This window comes from Scyliorhinus canicula, chromosome 5 (assembly GCF_902713615.1).
Source record: "Scyliorhinus canicula chromosome 5, sScyCan1.1, whole genome shotgun sequence".
NCBI lineage: Eukaryota > Metazoa > Chordata > Chondrichthyes > Carcharhiniformes > Scyliorhinidae > Scyliorhinus > Scyliorhinus canicula.
Window position 1 is genome coordinate 31988539 of NC_052150.1, and position 20467 is coordinate 32009005.

The 20467-nt window shown below is 49.5% G+C and overlaps 1 protein-coding gene across 1 annotated transcript in view; it reads left to right on the top strand.

Moving 5' to 3' along the window:
* LOC119965894 (genetic suppressor element 1-like) overlaps positions 1–20467 on the top strand; it is a 212530-nt gene that overhangs the window by 59631 nt on the left and 132432 nt on the right. Inside the window, 1 exon segment of the mRNA XM_038796865.1 lies at positions 13136–13354. Coding sequence (XP_038652793.1) covers positions 13136–13354 — 219 coding nt within the window.

Below are 20467 nucleotides of genomic sequence, written 5' to 3' on the forward strand. Positions count from 1 at the left end.
GCGGAAGAAACCCCCTCCACCGCGCATGCGCCGGTGGTGACGTCAGCGGCTGCTGACGCTCCAGCGCATATGCGGACTCACGCTGACCGGCGAAGGCCTTTCCGTTGGCGCCAGTCGGCGGGGCGGGAACCACTCCGGCGCAGGCCTAGCCCCCAAAGGTGCGGAGAATTCTGCGCCTTTGGGGAGGCCCAACGCCGGAGTGGTTGGCGCCACTGCGCTACGCCGGGACTCCCCGCCCCGCCGGGTAGGGGAGAATCCCGGCCCATGAAAACAGATAGTAAAAGTTTCTACAAATATATAAAACAATAAAGAGTGGCTAAGGTAAATATTGGTCCTTTAGAGGATGGGAAGGGAGCTTTAATAATGGGAGATGAGGAAATGGCTGAGGAACTGAGCAGGATTTTTGGGTCGGTCTTCACAGTGGAAGACACAAATAACATGCCAGTGACTGATGGAAATGAGGCTATGACAGGTGAGGACCTTGAGATGATTGTTATCACTAAGGAGGGAGTGATGGGCAAGCTAATGGGGCTAAAGCTAGACAAGTCTCCTGGCCCTGATGGAATGCACCCCAGAGTGCTAAAAGAGATGGCTAGGGAAATTGCAAATGCACTAGTGATAATTTACCAAAATTTACTAGACTCTGGGGTGGTCCCGGCGGATTGGAAATTAGCAAACATGACACCACTGTTTAAAAAAGGAGGTAGGCAGAAAGAGGGTAATTATACACCAGTGAGCTTAACTTCAGTAGTAGGGAAGATGCTGGAATCTATCATCAAGGAAGAAATAGCGAGGCATCTGGATGGAAATTGTCCCATTGGGCAGACGCAGCATGGGTTCATAAAGGGCAGGTTGTGCCTAACTAATTTAGTGGAATTTTTTGAGGACATTACCAGTGCGGTAGATAACAGGTAGCCAATGGATGTGGTATACCTGGATTTCCAGAAAGTTTTTGACAAGGTGCCACACAAAAGGTTGCTGCATAAGATAAAGATGCATGGCATTAAGGGTAAAGCAGTAGCATGGATAGAGGATTGGTTAATTAATAGAAAACAAAGAGTGGGGATTAATGGGTGTTTCTCTGGTTGGCAATCAGCAGCTAATGGTGTCCCTCAGGGATCGGTGTTGGGCCCACAATTGTTCACAATTTACATTGATGATTTGGAGTTGGGGACCAAGTGCAATGTGTCCAGGTTAGCAGACGACATTAAGATGAGTGGTACAGCAAAAAGTGCAGAGGATACCGGAAGTCTACAGAGGGATTTGGACAGGTTAAGTGAATGGGCTAGGGTCTGGCAGATGGAATACAATGTTGACAAATGTGAGGTTATCCATTTTGGTCAGAACAACAGCAAAAGGGATTATTATTTAAATGATAAAATATTAAAACATGTTGCTGTGCAGAGAGACCTGGGTGTGCTAGTGCGTGAGTTGCAAAAAGTTGGTTTACAGATGCAACAGGTGATTAGAAATCAAATGGACCCTCTACTGCCACCGCGTGGGACCAGGACAGGGTGCTCTCGGGGGGGTGGGTTGGGGAGGGGCGGATCTCGGCGGCGTACCAAGTGATGCAGCAGATGGACGAGGCCTCGGTTGAGGAGTTGAAGGGTAAATGGGAGGAGGAGCTGGGTGAGGAAATTGAAGAGGGGACGTGGGCAGACGCCCTGGGGAGGGTGAACTCCTCCTCTTCTTGTGCGAGGCTTGGCAGTTTAAGGTGCTGCACAGGGCTCATATGACCGGGACATGGATGAGCCGGTTCTTTGGGAGCGAGGACAGGTGTATTAGGTGCTCTGGGAGCCCAGCAAATCATGCCCATATGTTCTGGGCATGTCCAGCATCGGGGGAATTTTGGAAGGGCGTGGCAGGGACGTTGTCGAGGGTGGTAGGATCCAGGGTCAATCCAGGCTGGGGGCTCGCAGTATTTGGGGTTGCTGAGGAGCCGGGTGTGCAGGAGGCGAAAAAGGCCGGTGTTCTGGCCTTTGCGTCCCTAGTAGCCCGGCGGAGGATTCTTCTTCAGTGGAAGGATGCGAGGCCCCCAAGCGTGGAGGCCTGGGTCAATGACATGGCAGGGTTTCTTAAGTTAGAGAAGGTGAAATTTGCCCTAAGGGGATCAGTGCAGGGGTTTTTCAGGAGGTGGCAGCCATTCCTGGACCTCCTGGCAGAACGATAGAAACAGGCCAGCAGCAACAGCAACCCGGGGGGGATGGAGGAGGGGAGGGACAGAGGGGAGGGACGGGGGGGGGGGGATAGGGATGGAGGGGGGAGGGACATAGGGGGGGAGGGAGGGAGGGAGGGAGGGGGAGGGAGGGGGGATGTTTCATTGTTTTGTACTGAAGGGACGGGCATAGTTGTTCTGTGCCAATGTTGGGCATTAATTAATTTCCTCTTCTGTGTATACTGTCCTGTCTATTGAAGGGATGGGCAGATGTTTTGGGGGAATGATGGGTGTTAGTTTATCTCTTCCTCTGTGTATGGGGGGGGGGGGGGGGGGGGGACTGTTCTTTCTGTTCTTTGTAAAAAAAAAATTGTCTTTTTCTTGTTGATATTATGCACAAATTTGAATTTAAAATTTTTTTTTAAAAAAAGAAGGCAAATGGAATTTTGTCCTTCATTGCTGGAGGAATGGAGTTTAAGACTAGGGAGGTTATGTTGCAATTGTATACGGTGTTAGTGAGGCCACACCTGGAGTATTGTGTTCAGTTTTGGACTCCTTACCTGAGAAAGGACGTACTGGCGCTGGAGGGTGTGCAGAGGAGTTTCACTAGGTTAATCCCAGAGTTGAATGGATTGGATTACGAGGAGAGGTTGAGTAGACTGGGACTGTACTCGTTGGAATTTAGAAGGATGAGAGGGGATCTTATAGAAACAAATAAAATTATGAAGGGAATAGATAGGATAGATGCGGGCAGGTTGTTTCCACTGGCAGGTGAAAACAGAACTAGGGGGCATAGCCTCAAAATAAGTCAGATTTAGGACTGAGTTTGGGAGGAACTTCTTCACCCAAAGGGTTGTGAATCTATGGAATTCCTTTCCCAGTGAAGCAATTGAGGCTCCTTCATTAAATGTTTTTAAGGTAAAGATAGATAGTTTTTTGAAGAACAAAGGGATTAAAGGTTATGGTGTTCGGGCCGGAAAGTGGAGCTGAGTCCACAAAAGATCAGCCATGATCTCATTGAATGGTGGAGCAGGCTTGAGGGGCCAGATGGCCTACTCCTGCTCCTAGTTCTTATGTTCTTATATTCATGTGACCTCTGATGTCAGATGTAAATAAAGACTTCAGGGACATCGCCATTTTATGCATTACCCGGAACAGGGACATTAACTGAGGCCCCGTTTATCCTTCTCGATCCCACGATACTGTCCATAAGAGCAGTGGGGGGCTCACCCTGGCCTCCTGGACTGAATTGAACCCTCGGTTCAACAAAACTAAAACGGAAGGAAACAGAAAATGCTTGCAGCAGTTAGCAGGTCTGAAACAGTTAACGGGCTAAATTTTCAGGCCCTGTCAGGGATGGGAATGGAGGTAGACAAGGCCCCAAAATACTGCACCTTTGGGGAGAGATTTCCACATCGGGTGTGTAAAAGCAGCTCCCTGATTTGCCCCTCGATGGCCCAGCTCTAATTTTAATTAACTGGTTATAATGATCTCGAATTCTCATGTAGTTGCTGTAACATAGGTTTGGTTTTATAAAAGTGTTGAGAAGTAATTATCTGCACTTAATTGAAAACTGCTGTGACAATATCCAACAATGGATGTCATAAATCTCTCTCAAAAAGGGCAATTGTGAAATATTTCGTGACAAAATGACCCAACACCCTGCAGACAGAGATTAAAGACACCATCTCACTATCATGTAAATTCTGCAGGCAAATATTTATCCGACAGCTAAGAGGTATGAACTTTCTGGATCAATATTCTGGGATTTCCCACTTATCACTCATTGTGGGATTCCTATCCACACGGGAGTGGAGCAGTTCAATAAGAAGGCCGAACACAGCTTTCTCATTACAAATAGGGTGGGTAATAGATGCCACCATGCCAGCATTGCCCACGTCTGAGGACAGATTGCCTGCTGATTACCATCCACAGCTCTCCCTCAGCTGACGAATCAGCATGTTTTCATCATGAACATCACGTGGAGGAAGCATGGAGGGTAGCAAGGGAACAGAGTATACTCCGCGAGGGGAATTGCCTGCAATGTTCATCACCAAGACTGACTTGGGTGTATCATTGCTGCTCGAGCTGGGAGGCTGGGTGGTGAGAGAACTAACCTCAGAGGAAAAAGTTTCTTGACTTCATCCTCGCCAGTCTACGTGTCGCAGATATGTGTCCATGGCTCTATAGGTGGGAGTGACCACTGCACAGTCCTTGTGGACTCCTATCTTCACAATGAGGATGCGTAACACCCCACCTTCAATCATGTTGTGGGACATTGCCACCATTCTAAATGCGATAGTTTCAAAACAGATATTCTAAACAGATTGTGTGGGCCTTCTTTTTTTTTCCAATTGTGTCTTTATTTTTTTTTAAATAATTTTTATTCAAATTTTTGAACAACAAATTTTCTCCCAACAATAAAATAAACAAGGTATAGAAATAAACAGAAAGAAGGACCCCCTCCCCCTCCCCACCAATACAAAGCAATAAATTAATAACAATACAAAAAAGAAGAAAGTAGCAAATAAACAGTCGCAAAAACAAACCCCTTTTACAGACCCCAAACCCCCCCTTACCCGCCCCGGTTGCTGCTGAGATTTTTTTTTTTTTTGGAATAATTTTTATTCAAGTTTTCAACAACAAATTTTTATCACAACAGAGAAAAACAGTAACCCCTCCCCTCCAATACAAAAACAATAAATTAACAAGAAAAAGAAATAAGCCTAAAACCGTGCGAACAAACCCCCATAACGAACCCGTAGCCGCCCCCCCCCCCCCCCCCCCCCACTTCCCCCGATTCCCGTCCATTTTTCCCGGAACAATTGCATGAATGGCTCCCACATTCTGTGGAAGCCGTCGTCTGACCCTCGGATGGCGAATTTGATTTTCTCCATTTGGAGAGATTCCGAGTCAGACAGCCAGTCTGCAGCTCTGGGCGGTACTGCTGACTGCCAGCCAAACACGATTCTACGGCGGGCGATCAGGGAGGCAAAGGCAAGGGCGTCTGCCCTCCTCCCCAGGAATAGATCTGGCTGGTCTGAAACCCCGTGTGGGCCTTCTAAGGTAAACACTCCACTGGTTGAAGTCATCCCTAGTTTTGTGGATAAAAACCAGTCAGTGTCTGGAGTAAACTGAAAGTCGGACATTACATCAATTGTTTCAGTGAACCAATGTCTCTTAAATAATCTTTATTATAGCGGGTCATTTATACAATAGTTTCAGAGAGAGCAGACACAATTGTTTACACCCCATGCTTGGTCATGTATGTCATCTTTAACTTTCACAATATCAGTTTCCTCTTTGTTTAAACACATCGAGTGAAACGCATGAAAAATAAGTCAGTGGAAAAATGACTCATAAAGATCATTTATGTCCCACATCACCTAGCAAAAAGGAAGATGATTGATATTGTTGGAAGCCAATCCTTTCAGTCCTGGGACATGACTCCAGAAGTTCCTCAGGGCAGTGTTCAAGGCTCAGGGACTTCCTTCCCTAAAGGATATTAGTGAACCAGTTGGTATTTTGCATCATTCAATAATGGTTTCATGGTCATCATTAGGCTTTTAATTCCAGATTTTTTATTGAATTCAATTTCACTATCTGCCAAGATGGGATTTGAACCAGCATTGCCCTGGGTCTTTGGGGTACCAGTTAAGTGACAGTACCACCACGATACAGCCTCCTCTGCTGCTTTATCAGGTCAGAAGTGGGGATGTTCATTGAGGATTCAATTCAATTCCATTCATGTCTCCTCAGATACTGAACTAGTCAATGCCCATATGCAGCAAGACTTGGACAATATCTGGGCTTGGGCTGTTAAGTGGCAATTAACATTCACGCCACACAAATGCCAGGCAATGACCATCTCTAACAAGAGAGAATCTAACCACCTTCCTTTGGCGTTCAATGACATTACTAGCACTGAATCCTCCAACTTCAACATTTGTTGGAGTCGCCATTGACCAGTAACTTATCCCAACCTTCCATAACGCGCTCAAGAGGCCTCGTTGACCCCAACTTAGTGATGCATCGAGGACGTTCTCGTGATATTTGCAATGCTCAGAATGCTTCGTGACATCTAACAAGATCTTGCGAGGTGTCGCGATCTGAATCTCACCCTCCCAGATGGACATATTTAAGTGAGCAGTTAGGCTCACTTAAAATCGTCGGCGCGCAATTCTCCCGAGGCCCGGGAATGAACACCCGCACCTGGGAATCCTCGCCATGGCATAATTTAGTGCTGGTCCACATAAACGTGTTCCAGGTGTAACAGCACCTGGCAGAAGGATCTCCCAGGGCATCGGAGGCCCCTCGGTGGTCGGGCTCTGGGCAGGGTGGTACCCTGGCGCTTGCGCTGGAACCCAGGTGCCTTGGCACTGCCAGCCTGGTATTATGGGTTCCTGGAGAGCTGACAGGCTGGCAATGCCAAGGTGCCCAGGTGCCAGGTTGCCCATGCCAGAGATCGGGCCAGGGAGTCCCCTACCCTTATGAGTTGGGGGAGGCGGGGCCTCGAGGACCTCCTAACAGGTAAGTTGGGGCATGGGGGGGAGGGTCTGGAGGCTGCGGCTGGGGTGCCAAGGTAGATCGAATTGGAAACACCCCACTATGCCCACCCAAAATGGGTGTGTTTTTTTCCTGTGACATCACACACAATGTGGCTATAAAAATAGGTGAAAAGCTGGGAATTTTGAGAGAAAACTAATTTCCTTACTCACCAACGCCCATCCATTGTCCCACAGGGCAGAAGTGTGATGCAATACTCTACACTTGCCTGGATAAGTGCAGCTCCAACAACACTCAAGAAGCTGGATATCATTCAGGCCAAAGCAGCCCGCTTGATCGATCCGCCATGTATCACCTTCGACCTCAGCCACCTTGAGCAACAAAGGCACTTTGCCACCAACTTCCAAATTCCCCTTCCAGTCAAATAACATCCCGACTTGGAACTGTATCGTGGTTCCTTCATCGTCACTGGGTCAAAATCCTGGAACCCCTCCATAACAGCACTGGAGAGAAGACCTGCACCCCATGGACTGCAGTAGTTGAAGGTGACAGCTCGCCATCACCTTGTCAAGGGCCGTTCGGGATCGCAGTAAATGCTGGCAGGGCCATCAATGTCCACATCACATGAGCAAATAAAAATATTGTAAGTGAAGTGATGTGACCATCAATTCACTAGAGACACGATTGGAAATAAACTGTGGTTTTAATAGTCTTACAACTGAGCCTGCCTGCGAACTGAGGAACTGGGAGCAGGCTTACGGCTGCAGCACTTTATACTTCTGGTAGTGGGAGTGGCCATGGGTAGAGCCATGGGCGGAGCCAAGTGTGGAGCCCTGTACAGGCTCCTCATCTCCCGCTATGGGCAGAGCCACGCAACGGCTCACATACAGAGCCCACAAGGACATAATACAATGCAATGCAATACAGTGTAAATTATAATACAGTATAATTCACCACATTCACCCCCTGTAAAAGAATCAAGTCCGACAGGGGTGACGGGTCTACAAGTTGAGCCAGTCCGGTGGCCGAGTCGTCCTTTGGGATTGGCGGAGCACCGGGGTTGCAGCCTCTTCAAGTGGCTGGGTGGTGACGATCAGTGTGGGTATGAGGGCGGACTCCGGGAGTGTTTCGGTCCGAGCTTCATACCTGACCGGTGCGACGGGGGGGGGGGAGGAACCTTTAGGCGCGGGGGCGCAGGGCATGGGGGGTTGGGTGGGGTGTAGTGTGAGGGGTACCTCGGCGGTGGTGGTGGTGGTGTTGGATCCTGCGGGCGCCAGGTCCCGGAGGGAAAAGGTGTCCTGACGGCCGTCGGGGTATTCAAAAAAGGAGTAGTGTGGGTTCGAATGAAGCAGTAGCATTCTCTCTACTAGCGGGTCTGTTTTGTGTGTCCAGACGTGCTTCCGGAGGAGAACCGGGCCCGTTGTCCTCAACCAGGATGGGAGCAAAGCCCCTGTGGTAGTGCTCCTAGAGAAAACAAATAGTCGTCCGTGAGGGGTCTGGTTGGTGGCGGTGCATAGGAGGGACCTAATTGCATGGAGCGCGTCGGGGAGGACCTCCTGCCAATGGGAGGTCGGGAGATTCCTGGACCGGAGGGTCAGTAGGACGGTCTTCCAGACCGTCGCCTTCTCCCTCTCTACCTCTCCGTTCCCCTTGGGGTTGTAGCTGGTAGTCCTGCTCGAGGTGATGCCCTTGTCGAGCAGGTACTGACGCAGCTCGTCGCTCATGAAGGACAAACTCCTGTCGCTGTGTACGTAGCTGGGAAAACCGAACAGGGTGAAGACACTGCAGGGCTCTGATGACTGTGTGAGAGTTCATATCGGGGCACGGGATGGCAAAGGGGAAGCGGGAGAATTCATCGATGACGTTAAGAAAGTACACATTTGGATTGGTCGTGGGGAGTGGCCCTTTGAAATCGATGCTCAGGCGTTCAAAGGGCCGGGATGCCTTTACCAGGTGGGCTTTGTCTGGTCTATAGAAGTTGGACTCCGCACAGATCGGGCAATCCCTGGTGATGGCTTTGACCTCCTTGGTGGAGAAAGGCAGATTTCGGGCTTTGACGTAGTGGGCGAGCCGGGTGACCCCCGGGTGGCAGAGGTCATTGTGGATAGCCTTCAGGCAGTCATCTTGCGTGCTGGCGCACGTGCCGCGGGACAGGGCATCTGGGGGCTCGTTGAGCTTCCCCGGTCGATATAAGATATCGTAATTATAGGTGGAGAGTTCGATCCTCCACCGCAAGATTTTATCATTTTTAATTTTGCCCCTTTGCGAGTTGTCAAACATGAAGGCAACCGATAGAACATAGAACATAGAACAGTACAGCACAGAACAGGCCCTTCGGCCCTCGATGTTGTGCCGTGCAATGATCACCCTACTCAAACCCACGTATCCACCCTATACCCGTAACCCAACAATCCCCCCTTTAACCTTACACTACGGGCAATTTAGCATGGCCAATCCACCTAACCCGCACATCTTTGGACTGTGGGAGGAAACCGGAGCACCCGGAGGAAACCCACGCACACACGGGGAGGACGTGCAGACTCCACACAGACAGTGACCCAGCCGGGAATCGAACCTGGGACCATGGAGCTGTGAAGCATTTATGCTAACCACCATGCTACCGTGCTGCCCCTTTGGTGATGAGGGTAAACCTCCTACCTGTGAGGTAGTGCCTCCAGTGCCGTACGGCTTCCACAATGGCTTGAGCTTCCTTTTCGACTGAGGAATGTCGAAGTTCAGAAGCGGAGAGGGTTTGGGAGAAGAAGGCGACTGGTCTCCCTGCCTGATTCAGAGTGGCGGCGAGAGCGACCTCTGAGGCGTCAATCTCCACTTGAGAGGGGACGGATTCATCCACTGCTCGCATGGCGGCTTTGGCGATGTCCTCCTTAATGCAGTTGAAGGCCTGGCGGGCGTCAGCCGACAGTGGGAAGAGTGTGGTCTTAAATAGTGGGCGGGCTTTGTCCGCATACTGGGGGACCCACTGGGAATAATAAGAGAAAAATCCCAGGCACCTTTTGAGGGCCCTGGGACAATGAGGGAGAGGGAGTTGTAAGAGAATTGTTGTAGCATACCATCCGGGTCGGGGCCCAGGACTCCGTTTTCCATGACATAGCCAAGGATGGCTAGCCTGGTCGTGCGAAAAATGCATTTCTCCTTATTATAGGTGAGATTGAGTTTCTGGGCGGTTTGGAGAAATCGGTGGAGGTTGGCGTCCTGCTGATCATGGCCGCAGATGGTGACATTGTCCAAGTACGGAAACGTGGCCCGCAGCCCGTACTGGTCCACCATTCGGTCCATTGTTCGTTGGAACACCTAGACCCCATTCGTGACTCCAAAGAGGACCCGGAAGAAATGGAAGAGGCGGCCATCTGCCTCGAACGCCGTGTAGTGGCGGTCCTCCGGGCGGATTGGAAGCTGGTGCTAAGCAGACTTCAGATCCACCGTGGAGAATATGCGGTACTGGCCGATTTTAATGGACATCATCGAGCTCTAGAGGTGCTTTGGACGCGACTGGTCCAATGTGACAGCGTTGAGATGCGGGTAGTCGGCGGCTCGATCAGCTGTGCTGGAGTGGCCCCGTGATGACTGTCCGTGCTTTGGACGCGACTGGTCCAACGTGACTACGTTGAGTTGCAGGTAGTCGGCGGCTCGATCAGCTGTGCTGGAGTGGCCCCGTGATGACTGTCCGCCGAGGTCGTAGTCGTTGAGGTTCGGTTCGGTTGATGGCCAAGATGGCAGCCCCCGTTGATCGCACGTGAGGGGTGCTGAAGAAGATGGTGTCCAAGATGGCGGCCCCCATGACTTGCACATGGCCGGCCGCGTGGAGGGCTTTTAAATCGCGCAGAAAGTCTTCTAGTGACTCTGCGGGGCGCTGGCGGCGGGTCGTCAATATGTGCCACGCGTAGACCTCGTTAATCGGCCGCACGTACAATCGGTTGAGCATAGCCAGGGCCTCAGTATATGAGGTGGTACAATTGAGTTGCGTAGAGATATGATGGCTCACCCGTGCGTGTTTCTGTTCCTCTGTAGTCTCGGATGTGCTTGATTCAGCCAGGTAGGCCTTGAAACATCGAAGGCAGTGTAGGAAGATTTCCTTCGCCTCTGCAGCCTGCGGGTCGAGTTCTAGTCGATCAGGTTTGAGGGCTGATTCCATAGTAGTTTTCTTCAAGTTTTCTAAGACTATTAAATTGATGTGACCATCAATTCACTAGAGACACGATTGGAAGTAAACTGTGGTTTTAATAGTCCTGCAACTGAGCCTGCCTGCGACCAGAGGAACTGAGAGCAGGCTTACGGCTGCAGCACTTTATACTTCCGGTAGTGGGAGGGGCCATGGGCGGAGCCAAGGGTGGAGCCCTGTACAAGCTCCTCATCTCCCCCTATGGGCAGAGCCGCGCAACGGCTCACATGCAGAACCCACAAGGACATAATACAATGCAATGCAATACAGTGTGAATTACAATACAGTATAATTCACCACATGAAGCTGTGATGACACCTTCCTGCTGGCAGTAGTACCCTAGCACCACCACAGGCAAGAGTGGGTAATTTCAGCAATTAAAGCTCAGCTCAGCAGTTTTCATTCGAAATGTGGTGTCTCCCTCTGTAATGGAAAAAAATCAACAGCCAGTACATTTAAACATAAGATTTTATATAAATAATAGATTTACGACCTTGGCATTCAAAGCACTTTGGGAGCGGACCAACATGGGACTGGGTCATTTGGTTAGATTTAAGGCCTGTTGACATTGTTTAAAATACAAATACTTTGGGCTCATTTACTAGTTTTAGGATACCAGCAAAAGTGTTTCAAAAGCTTGGCTATCGCCTTACCAGGGAAACTGGTAATAGCTCCAGTACAATTCAAGGACTTGATTTAGACTTCAGTTCTGAAAATTGGACACCTCAGTCCACTCCTGCCTATCGCTATGGCAGGTTGTACACAGCATCAGGTGCAGAGTGATGCACAGCCTAGGGTGATGTGAAGAGAAAATATATGGGGCTGAATTCTCCGATTCTGAGGCTATGTCTCCACGTCGGCGTTGGAATGGTGGCGTTTAACGCCAGACAAAATGGTGTAAAATGGCCACCAATCCTCCGTTTAGCTGGGGGCTAGCATGCCGGCAGCGCAGAGCACCCGGCTCTCGCTGTTGATAAGGCATGCACAATTGCCGGGTCCGTGGCCGCACATGCAGATGGCGGCCTGCAGCGGCCGCACCGTGCTACATGGCGGAGGCCGCTCCCGGGCCCGGCCCGTGAAATAGTGCCCCCCCCCTTTGATCGGCTCACGGGCCCTGGACAACCCCCACACAGTTCCCCCAGCCCCTGATAAAGTCCCCCCTGCCCGCGGATCGGCCGTCCCCCGACTGTGGAACAAGAGCTGCCCTCGTGGAGTGAATTAGACCGCTGAGAAATCAAGAAATAGCTCGGGGTGCTGTCAATGAAATGTGGAGTTGGTGCTGAGCTAAGAGATGGACTAGGCTTATCAAAATGTGGACTGAGTCCGCAGCTGCCACGCCGAGTTCCTGACGGATGAGCCCACATGTGACCGACGCTGTCGGGAACCCGGCTGGTCAGGGGCGGAGCTTCGGGGGTAGGCCTCAGGCAATGTCCTCTCCGAGTACGCCACTTTGGAGGGGGCGGAGCATCGCAAAAGAGGCGCCACCCCTGATTTGGTCGGGAACTTTGATTCTCCGACCAATCGCTGAATGCGATTTTGGCGTCAACGACCGGAGAATCCAATGCATGATACCTGAAAAAAAACACACCAATGTTAGTTGTTGAGCTTTCATCATCAATTTCTTAGATTTCGGAACCCAGTTAACTTGGGACAATTATAAAACCGTACCATCTGCAACTCTCGGGCATTTCCAAAATTTGGAATGGGAATTGAGGCCTTTTTATTTCCTTCCATAAATGCCTTTCAGTGAAAGGATTAAATGGGTTCAAGTGGCAAGAGCAAATTTCATCCCTGTCGTCTGTTGCAAGTTCAAAGAGTGGGAGAAAGTTTAAACGTAACCGTAAATCTTCAATTGTATGAGAATAACATTAGTATCAGTTTTAAAAGTCTTCAGAAAGCCCAAGGATTATTGCAGCCTTGAGCTGTCATGTGACTGAGCACTGGTTATATACAGTAAACCGTAAGGTGATTAAAGGAATGAGGCATGAAGTATGGCCTTTGTCTGCTAATCAGCTGTTCCAGCTCTGTAAGCGTCGACAGATTTCCTGAGTCTGCTTAAACATGATTAGCGTGTAGCTGCTGTAAAACAGAACGATCTTAAACTTGGGTCAACGCGACTGCAAACTTTAAACTTGAGGGGAGTGCTCTAGTTTGTAAAATCTCTTCTCTGTATTATGAACCTGCCAATGTCTCTAATACATTCAAACACAAAAAAGGGTAGGTTTCTGGCAAATGCACATGAATCGGTTCAATTGATGTGTTTTAAAATTTAATGTGATTGTCTTCGCTTGCAGGCATGAGCCATGAGCCGAAGTCATCGTCCCTCAGTATGATCTCAGCAACACAGAGGACCACAGCAACAGTGAACCCACTGACACCATCCACACTGAATGGACCGGTTGTTACAAATGGGAATCCGTCATCGCACGGGGCATCAAATGCCCGAGGTGTTCATACAGCCAGCTTTGCTGCTGCTCTGAGAAAACTGGCCAAACAAGCAGAAGATCCAAGAGGTATTCAGCAATAGGTAGCAATGTGGCAAAAAAACCTTCACTGGCAGAGATTCATATAGATAACATACAATGTGAAAGGATCTAGGCCACCTGCACTCACTGTTTACATCTTTGTTGTTACTTAAAAAGCAAATTTGAACACTTGCGCGACATCCTGTGAATGAATCAAGCAGCAGACGTTTGAACAAGTTGAAGGATAGAGGGTGGGCTAGTAAACTACTAGTGAAGAGTATGGTAATAGTTGAATTGCAGATAATAAATGGTTTAATGGTTTCAGTATTAGAGGTAGATTTGGAGGCATTGTATGGATGCTGATCACCTGCCTAATGTCAGCAAGCATTGACCCAGGAAAGGTAATTGATCAAGCTGCAGCTAGATTGATAGGGAGTTCAGAGGAACGAGAGCTGTCCTTGTGGAGTGAATTAGCCCAGTGAGAAATGAAGAAGTAGCTCAATGAAATGTGGAGTTGGTGCTGAGCTAAGAGATGGACTAGGCTTTTCAAAATGAAGGGGGAGAAATAATGAGAGGTTGTTTCCTCTTGTGGGAGAGTCTAGGACCAGAGGGCATAATCTCAGAGTAAGGGGTCGCTCATTTAAAACAGAGATTAGGAGGAATGTCTACTCTCAGAGGATAGTGAATCTCTGTAATTCTTTACCGCAGAGAGCTGTAGAGGCGAGGTCACTAAGTATGTTCAAAGCTGAGATAGACAGATATTTAATCAGTGAGGGTATCAAGGGTTATGGGGATAAGGCGGGAAAGTGGAGTTGAGGAGTATCAGATCAGATCGGTCAGGATCTCAATGAATGGTAATGTGGACCCGAGGACCGAGCAGCCTACTTCTGCTCCCATGTCGTATGGTCTTACAAGCTGAGGCAGTCAAGAAGCAGGTCTCAATTTTGGGGAAACAAAGATAGATGCATAGTGCTCAAACCTAACTCAATAGGTGAGGACATGAGAAGGCAGTAACTTGTGGCAGAGATGAGATGTTTTGAATAATCCAAGAGTGGCTGTGGCTAAATGAATATTTGGTTAAGCAATTTCAATTCCAAGATAGACAATCTATTGTATCAGTGCTGGCCACTCGGCTCCTGAAACTATGGCAATTGCATCTGTGGTCATTTTCAGCAATAAAAAAATAACATTTGTCACATTAGACAGAAATGCCGAATTTTCTAGAAATGGGGCATTTCCTATCTTGTCCCTGGACTATTTAATTCATTTAGGACATTCAATAAATTGGGTAGAGTCAGGGATATGACAGGTTGAACCCACCACCCCTGCCTCCACCCCACTAATTCATGCCCAGCATTTTACTCAAGTATTTGAACGTTTCTCCACACCTTCCTTTATCTTTCTTTTATGTGCTTCCTGAAGCTGAATAACAAATAAAGTCATAGTACTGGATTATTTACTGAAGCCAGGCTCCCTGCACCCAGGTGTAAATGTTGGGGGGGTCATCTCTGCTCAGCCAGTTCGACCCCACCGCTTTAGTTTTTCAGCTAACAGGCCTTTAATTAGTTTGAGGTAGGACTGCTGCCCCTCTCCAGAAGGATGACCTGCCTCATAGAACTGCCAATGCAGCTCTGCAGTGCCGACATCACCATGGGAGTGAGGGCATTGGGGTACTGCAGCTAGGCCAAGGTGGAGGTGTTAAGAGATAGACCCAGATATTTAGAAATCTCAGGTACTGCCTTATAAGAAGGATGGGGGGACATGTTGGACAGGGCAAGGAGGAATTGTTGGGGGGAGGGTGGGTCCTCCGATTGGCAATGGGAACCCGGAAAAGGAACCACCTCCCCCTTCACTGACCAGTGGCCCACAGGGTCAAACCTGTTGGGATACTCATTGTATGCAGGCCTCTTCCTGGGCAGCGGCAGGATCAAGCTGTTAAGTGGGCATTAATTGTGCGCATAGCGTCTCAATTGGGCCACGAGCAGAAGGCACACCTGCCTTGCCATTCATAAAATTGCAGCAGCGATGTGGCGGCTGATGGTATGCCATCCTATTTAATGGATCCACCTGCCTGTTTCTTGGTCTGTGGGTGGCCCATAAAATCTAGCCTATAGCATAGAACAGCACAGATGTAGAGGGCTGAATAGCCTCCATACCGGAAATATGCAAGGAGTAGATTAGGGTCCTTGCACATGCTAGACCAGGGGTGGGCAAACTTTTCCGTGCAAGGGCCACATTCAGAAATTCACAATTCACAAAGGGCCGCATAGTATATTAAGTAAAATAATTACTTCACCCGGTTATGATTCTGGGCGCCTCATATAGAACATAGAACATAGAACAGTACGGCACAGAACAGGCCCTTCGGCCCTCGACGTTGTCCCGAGCAATGATCACCCTACTCAAGTCAACGTATCCACCCTATACCAGTAAGTAACCCAACAGCCCCCCCCCCCACCCATTAACCTTAAAAAAAAAAAATTTTTAAATAAAAAAAATTTTAAACAAAAACTTTTTTTTTTTTTTTTAATGACTTGGTGGGCCGCAGAAATACCTTTGGCGGGCCGCATGCGGCCCGCGGGCCGTAGTTTGCCCACCCCTGTGCTAGACGCTACAGAAGTAGTTGCACACAGGGCCTGCCCTTTGCAAACAGAAAGAATATGTTCAAACATTGTACCTAAACAAGAACTTGGGGGACAGCCTTTCCCTGGTTCATTCCACATGGCAATGCCTTGACCAATCAGAGTTGGCCTGCCTAGTTTGAATTTCATCAAAAGCTTGGAAATTAACTGTCGCTTGGTGCATTCTCCATGGCAATGTGACTACCAATCAGAATCCATGTGCCAATCAGTCAGCATCCTCTTCTCATGCAGTATAAATTGTCCTTCCCTTTCAGATATGGTGTTCTTGCATATCTGTCCTGATGAGTGCAAGGCCAAAAACTTAGACAGCATGTCTTTTTTCTTCAGTGCTCAGGTTTTGTCCTACAATGTGGCTATTTACATACCATTGAGTTTCCACCTCCACTTTCGAAGAGCAATCCTGTTGCACTTCGCCACTCTTTTCACTGGGTCCTTCCAATTATTTCTCATTCAATATCCAATTCCAAACATTTGGATATGTTTGCAATGGTTATCTTGTCGAATAAAACAGCTAAGCAATATTAATAGTTAACTTAATGGGCATGGTGGCACAATGTTTAGCACTGCTGCCTCACAGCGCCAGGGACCCAGATTGATTACGGCCTTGAGTGACTGTGTAGAGTTTTCACTTTCTCCCTGTGTCTGCGTGAGATTCCTCCAGGTGCTCCGGTTTCCTCCCACAGACCAGAGATGTGCAGGTTAGGTGGATTGGCCATGCTAAATTGCCTCTTAATGTCCAAAGATGAGCAGATTAGGTGGAATTGTGGGGATAGAGCGGGGGAGTGGTCCTGGGTGGGGTGCTGTTTCGGAGGGTCAGTGTTGACTTGATGGGCTGAATGACCTCCTTCTGCACTACAGAGATTCTATGGATACTCATGGCCCCAATGATCTGTGTCTCATCCAAGCTAATACTGCATCAGTGGGGCGTTTGCATATTTCAAACGGGTGCTAACCATTTAGTAGTGGGAGGTATTGTCGACCTGAACGGTTAAGGACCCCCACAACATAATCAGCACAAATATTTTGGATGATGATCAGTCTACATTAGAGAATGACAAATACCCAGCCAATTGTGACAGACAGTATGGATCAGTAAAGTTTTTTCATTGGTTTCCTTCCTCAAATCCTCAGACCTTTCGAAATTGATGGAATCATTATTCTCTCTAGATTTTGGCATTAAATTCCTGAAATCCTACCCCGGGCGGGATTCTCTAATCCCGTGGCAGAGTGTCCACGACGTCGTAAACGTCGTAGCGATTTACAACGGCGTGCACGGGCCGACCCGACGACTAATCTTGGCCCGTAAAAGGGGCCAGCATGGCACTGGAGCGGTTCACACTGCTCCAGCTGCTGATCCCGGTGCGAACTGGGCACTGCGGGATCCGTGCATGCACAGTGACACCGGCGCCAACGCGCACATGCGCAGTGCCTTCCTTCAACGCACTGGCCCTGACGCGACATGGTGCAGGACTACAGGGACCGGCGCGGAAGAAACAAGACCCCCAGCCAGAGAGGCCGGCCCGCCAATCGGTGGTCCCCGATCGTGGGCCAGGCCACATCGGAGGCCCCCCAGCCGGGGTCAGACCTTCTCCCTCCACCGCCCCACAGGCCACCCCCCCGACCCTTCCACGCCGAGTTCCCGCCGGCTGAGAGCAGGTGTGGACGGCGGGTCTCGGCGTTTTCACGACGGCCACTCGGCCCATCCCGGGCCGTCACGAGGATTCTCCGGCCCGGCCCGGGCTGAGAGAATCCCGCCCCGCAGGCCCAGTCCGGGGACAACATTGACTTCTCGACATTGCATTCACCTGCATCCTCCACCGTCGCAGAGACTATCACCTCGGTGGGGCATTTTAGTGAAGAGGCTTTGTGCTTAAAATCAAGACCCCAAAAATGCATGCTATAGTGACTGGATTGTGCATATTGTGCAATATTGCCAACATGCACAGCATGCACGATGACACCACGACTGTAACGTGCATGTTTCGGGATTCCCTTTTCAGTAACAGATCAATGGAGCATTGAAGAAATTTCAGGCATTGTTTCTTTCAGAGCTGAATTAACACAATGGTCCTGATCAGATCAGGCATCAGCAATGTTATCTTGGGTGTGGAAATACATTTCTGCATCTTGAGGATCTACAGTTCCTTTGCTGACATCAGTGAGGTGCCGGGGACCAGAACACATATCGAACCTCGAGAGCAAACAGCCAGGAAATACTGCGGTCAGCAGATCAGCATTTTGTTGCACTGTTGCCATTATACAAGCTTCTTTTAATCTGCATGATCCACTAAACATACACCTGCCAGAACATTTAGAGCCCCACTGAGCCCCATTAAAGTGGTGTCTGTAAACTGTGTAAATAAATATGAGCCACTGTTTTCTTTGGTGCTATTTTTGAATTCTTGAATGCATTCTTCTAACAATGTTCTAACTTAAAACTGATTATTACCTGTCTTCAAATTTACTCAGATTTTACAGCTTCCACTTCCCTTCCCTACCCCTCTCCCAATATTCACTCTAATTTGTTTTTAACTGCAGGAGTGATTTATTTAAGTGCGTGGCCCCTTTAAATTTTTATATGTCCCACATGTGAGGTAACTTAAAGAGGCTGACTTGCGTGCAGTCTGCACAGGAACTTCCAAGTTGCCACATGGCTATGCTGTTTACAGGGAATATTGCGCCATCCCCACCCTCCCCATCTCCCAGTATTTTACCTTCAAAACTAGAACTGGAATTGTTCGTTATTAAACTGACTGGGCAAAATTCTCAGTTTGGGAGACTAAGGACGGGGTTCTCCTGCGACTGAATCTTCAGTTTCGCTGGCAATGCACACACGCCCATGGATTTCCCGATGGCGTGGGGGTGGGATGGGAAACCCCATTGGCTGGCTGCCGGGATGGTGGATCCCGCTGCCGGCGGAGATGCGCCGGGCCAGAAAACGGGATGGAGAATCCTACACTAAGTGTTGATGCCTGGACTGTTTCCAGAACAGTTTTCTGAGCAATTCAGGACATGCAAATGGGCCAACACTCTGCCCACGTGAATCTAGAGCAATTCATATTACCGCCCGCATCAGATTCGCTGGGGACGGAGTTGGTGCTGGTGAGCTTGACAAGCTGGAGCTCCTTATAAGCACTCCACACCCCACACACTCTCATTCCAGCCAAGAAGATGGCTCCACCAAGAGCAGCATCATACTTGGAGGATGCAGAGCTGTAGAGAATGTTGGATGCGGTGGAGGAGACTACTGTCCACAGTCGTTAACCGGACCTGGGCAGAGGTGGCCGAGTTGCTCAGCACGGTGAGCCTCACCAGGTGAACTGGCACGCAGTGCTGCAAGAAGATGAACAACGTCCTGAGGGCAGCTGAGGTGAGTCAACACCTCTGTTCCCCTGGCATCACTCCTGTCCCTCACTCCTCACATCACACCCCCACTCCCATAGAGGCCAATCAAAACCCACCAAACAACATCTCCCTCAAATCCTACCCTGCACCAAACCCCAACATCTGTATTTTCCTCTTTGGCCAAGATCCTTGCACACACATGCCATCAGCTACAGACCCCTGTGTAACTCACCTCCATGCATCACACCATGTCCTCTATATATCCCGTAGGGATAGTTGGCCCACAACAGAAGGGAGTGGGAGAAGACCAGAGGGGAGTCCCGTACCTCTGCGCTCTTATCCCTCCTGAGCAGAGGGTGATGGCATTATCTGGGAGGTGCAGGAGAGGGCTATCTCTGACGTGGAGGTCAGCATGCAACATCCAAGTGAGGCCCTAATGCAAAACGATGTCCCTTTAGTAAGTGAGTCACCACTCTCTCCTTCCTAAGATGTGTCTTGTCTTTAGTCTTGCAAGATCACCATCAGACCAGGCCAGCCGGTTTGGGTGCTTCGCCCCCAGGCGTAGCCGCAGCACACTCCGCAGGACCAGTCCGGGGACAACATTGACTTCTCGACATTGCATTCACCTGCATCCTCCACCGCCGCAGAGACTATGACCTCGGTGGGGCATTTTAGTGAAGAGGCTCCTGGGTCACCATCTGGTGTACACATCACATATTCCTGAAGACATGGGCGTGCTGCCCCATTCCAAGAACTAGCTGCAGTCTGGACAAGTATCGTGCTTCTGAAATGTATGATCCTGTCACTGGCGGAGATGCAGATGCAGAGCCAGAATCTACAGGGGGGAGTGTCAGCAAATTCCCAGACCCGTAGACGCAATTGGAGGAGTCCAACTGCCTTTAGATGCAGGAGACCGTGCCAACAATGCGTGGTACCCAGGCCAACACTGAATGGGTAGCATTCGCTTGGGTGAAAAAGTCGCAGCCCTGTGTCATGTGGTCCAAGGCTTGGGACACACTTTGCGGTTAATGGCTGAGGCACTGGACAGGGGAGCCCAGTCACAGTCAGACATGTACCAGGCCACATGGACATTGCTGCGGGGCTCCAGAGTTTGGCCCTGACACTCATGGCTGAGGGCGCTGAGAGCATTGACCGGGCGCTGACTACCTGGGGC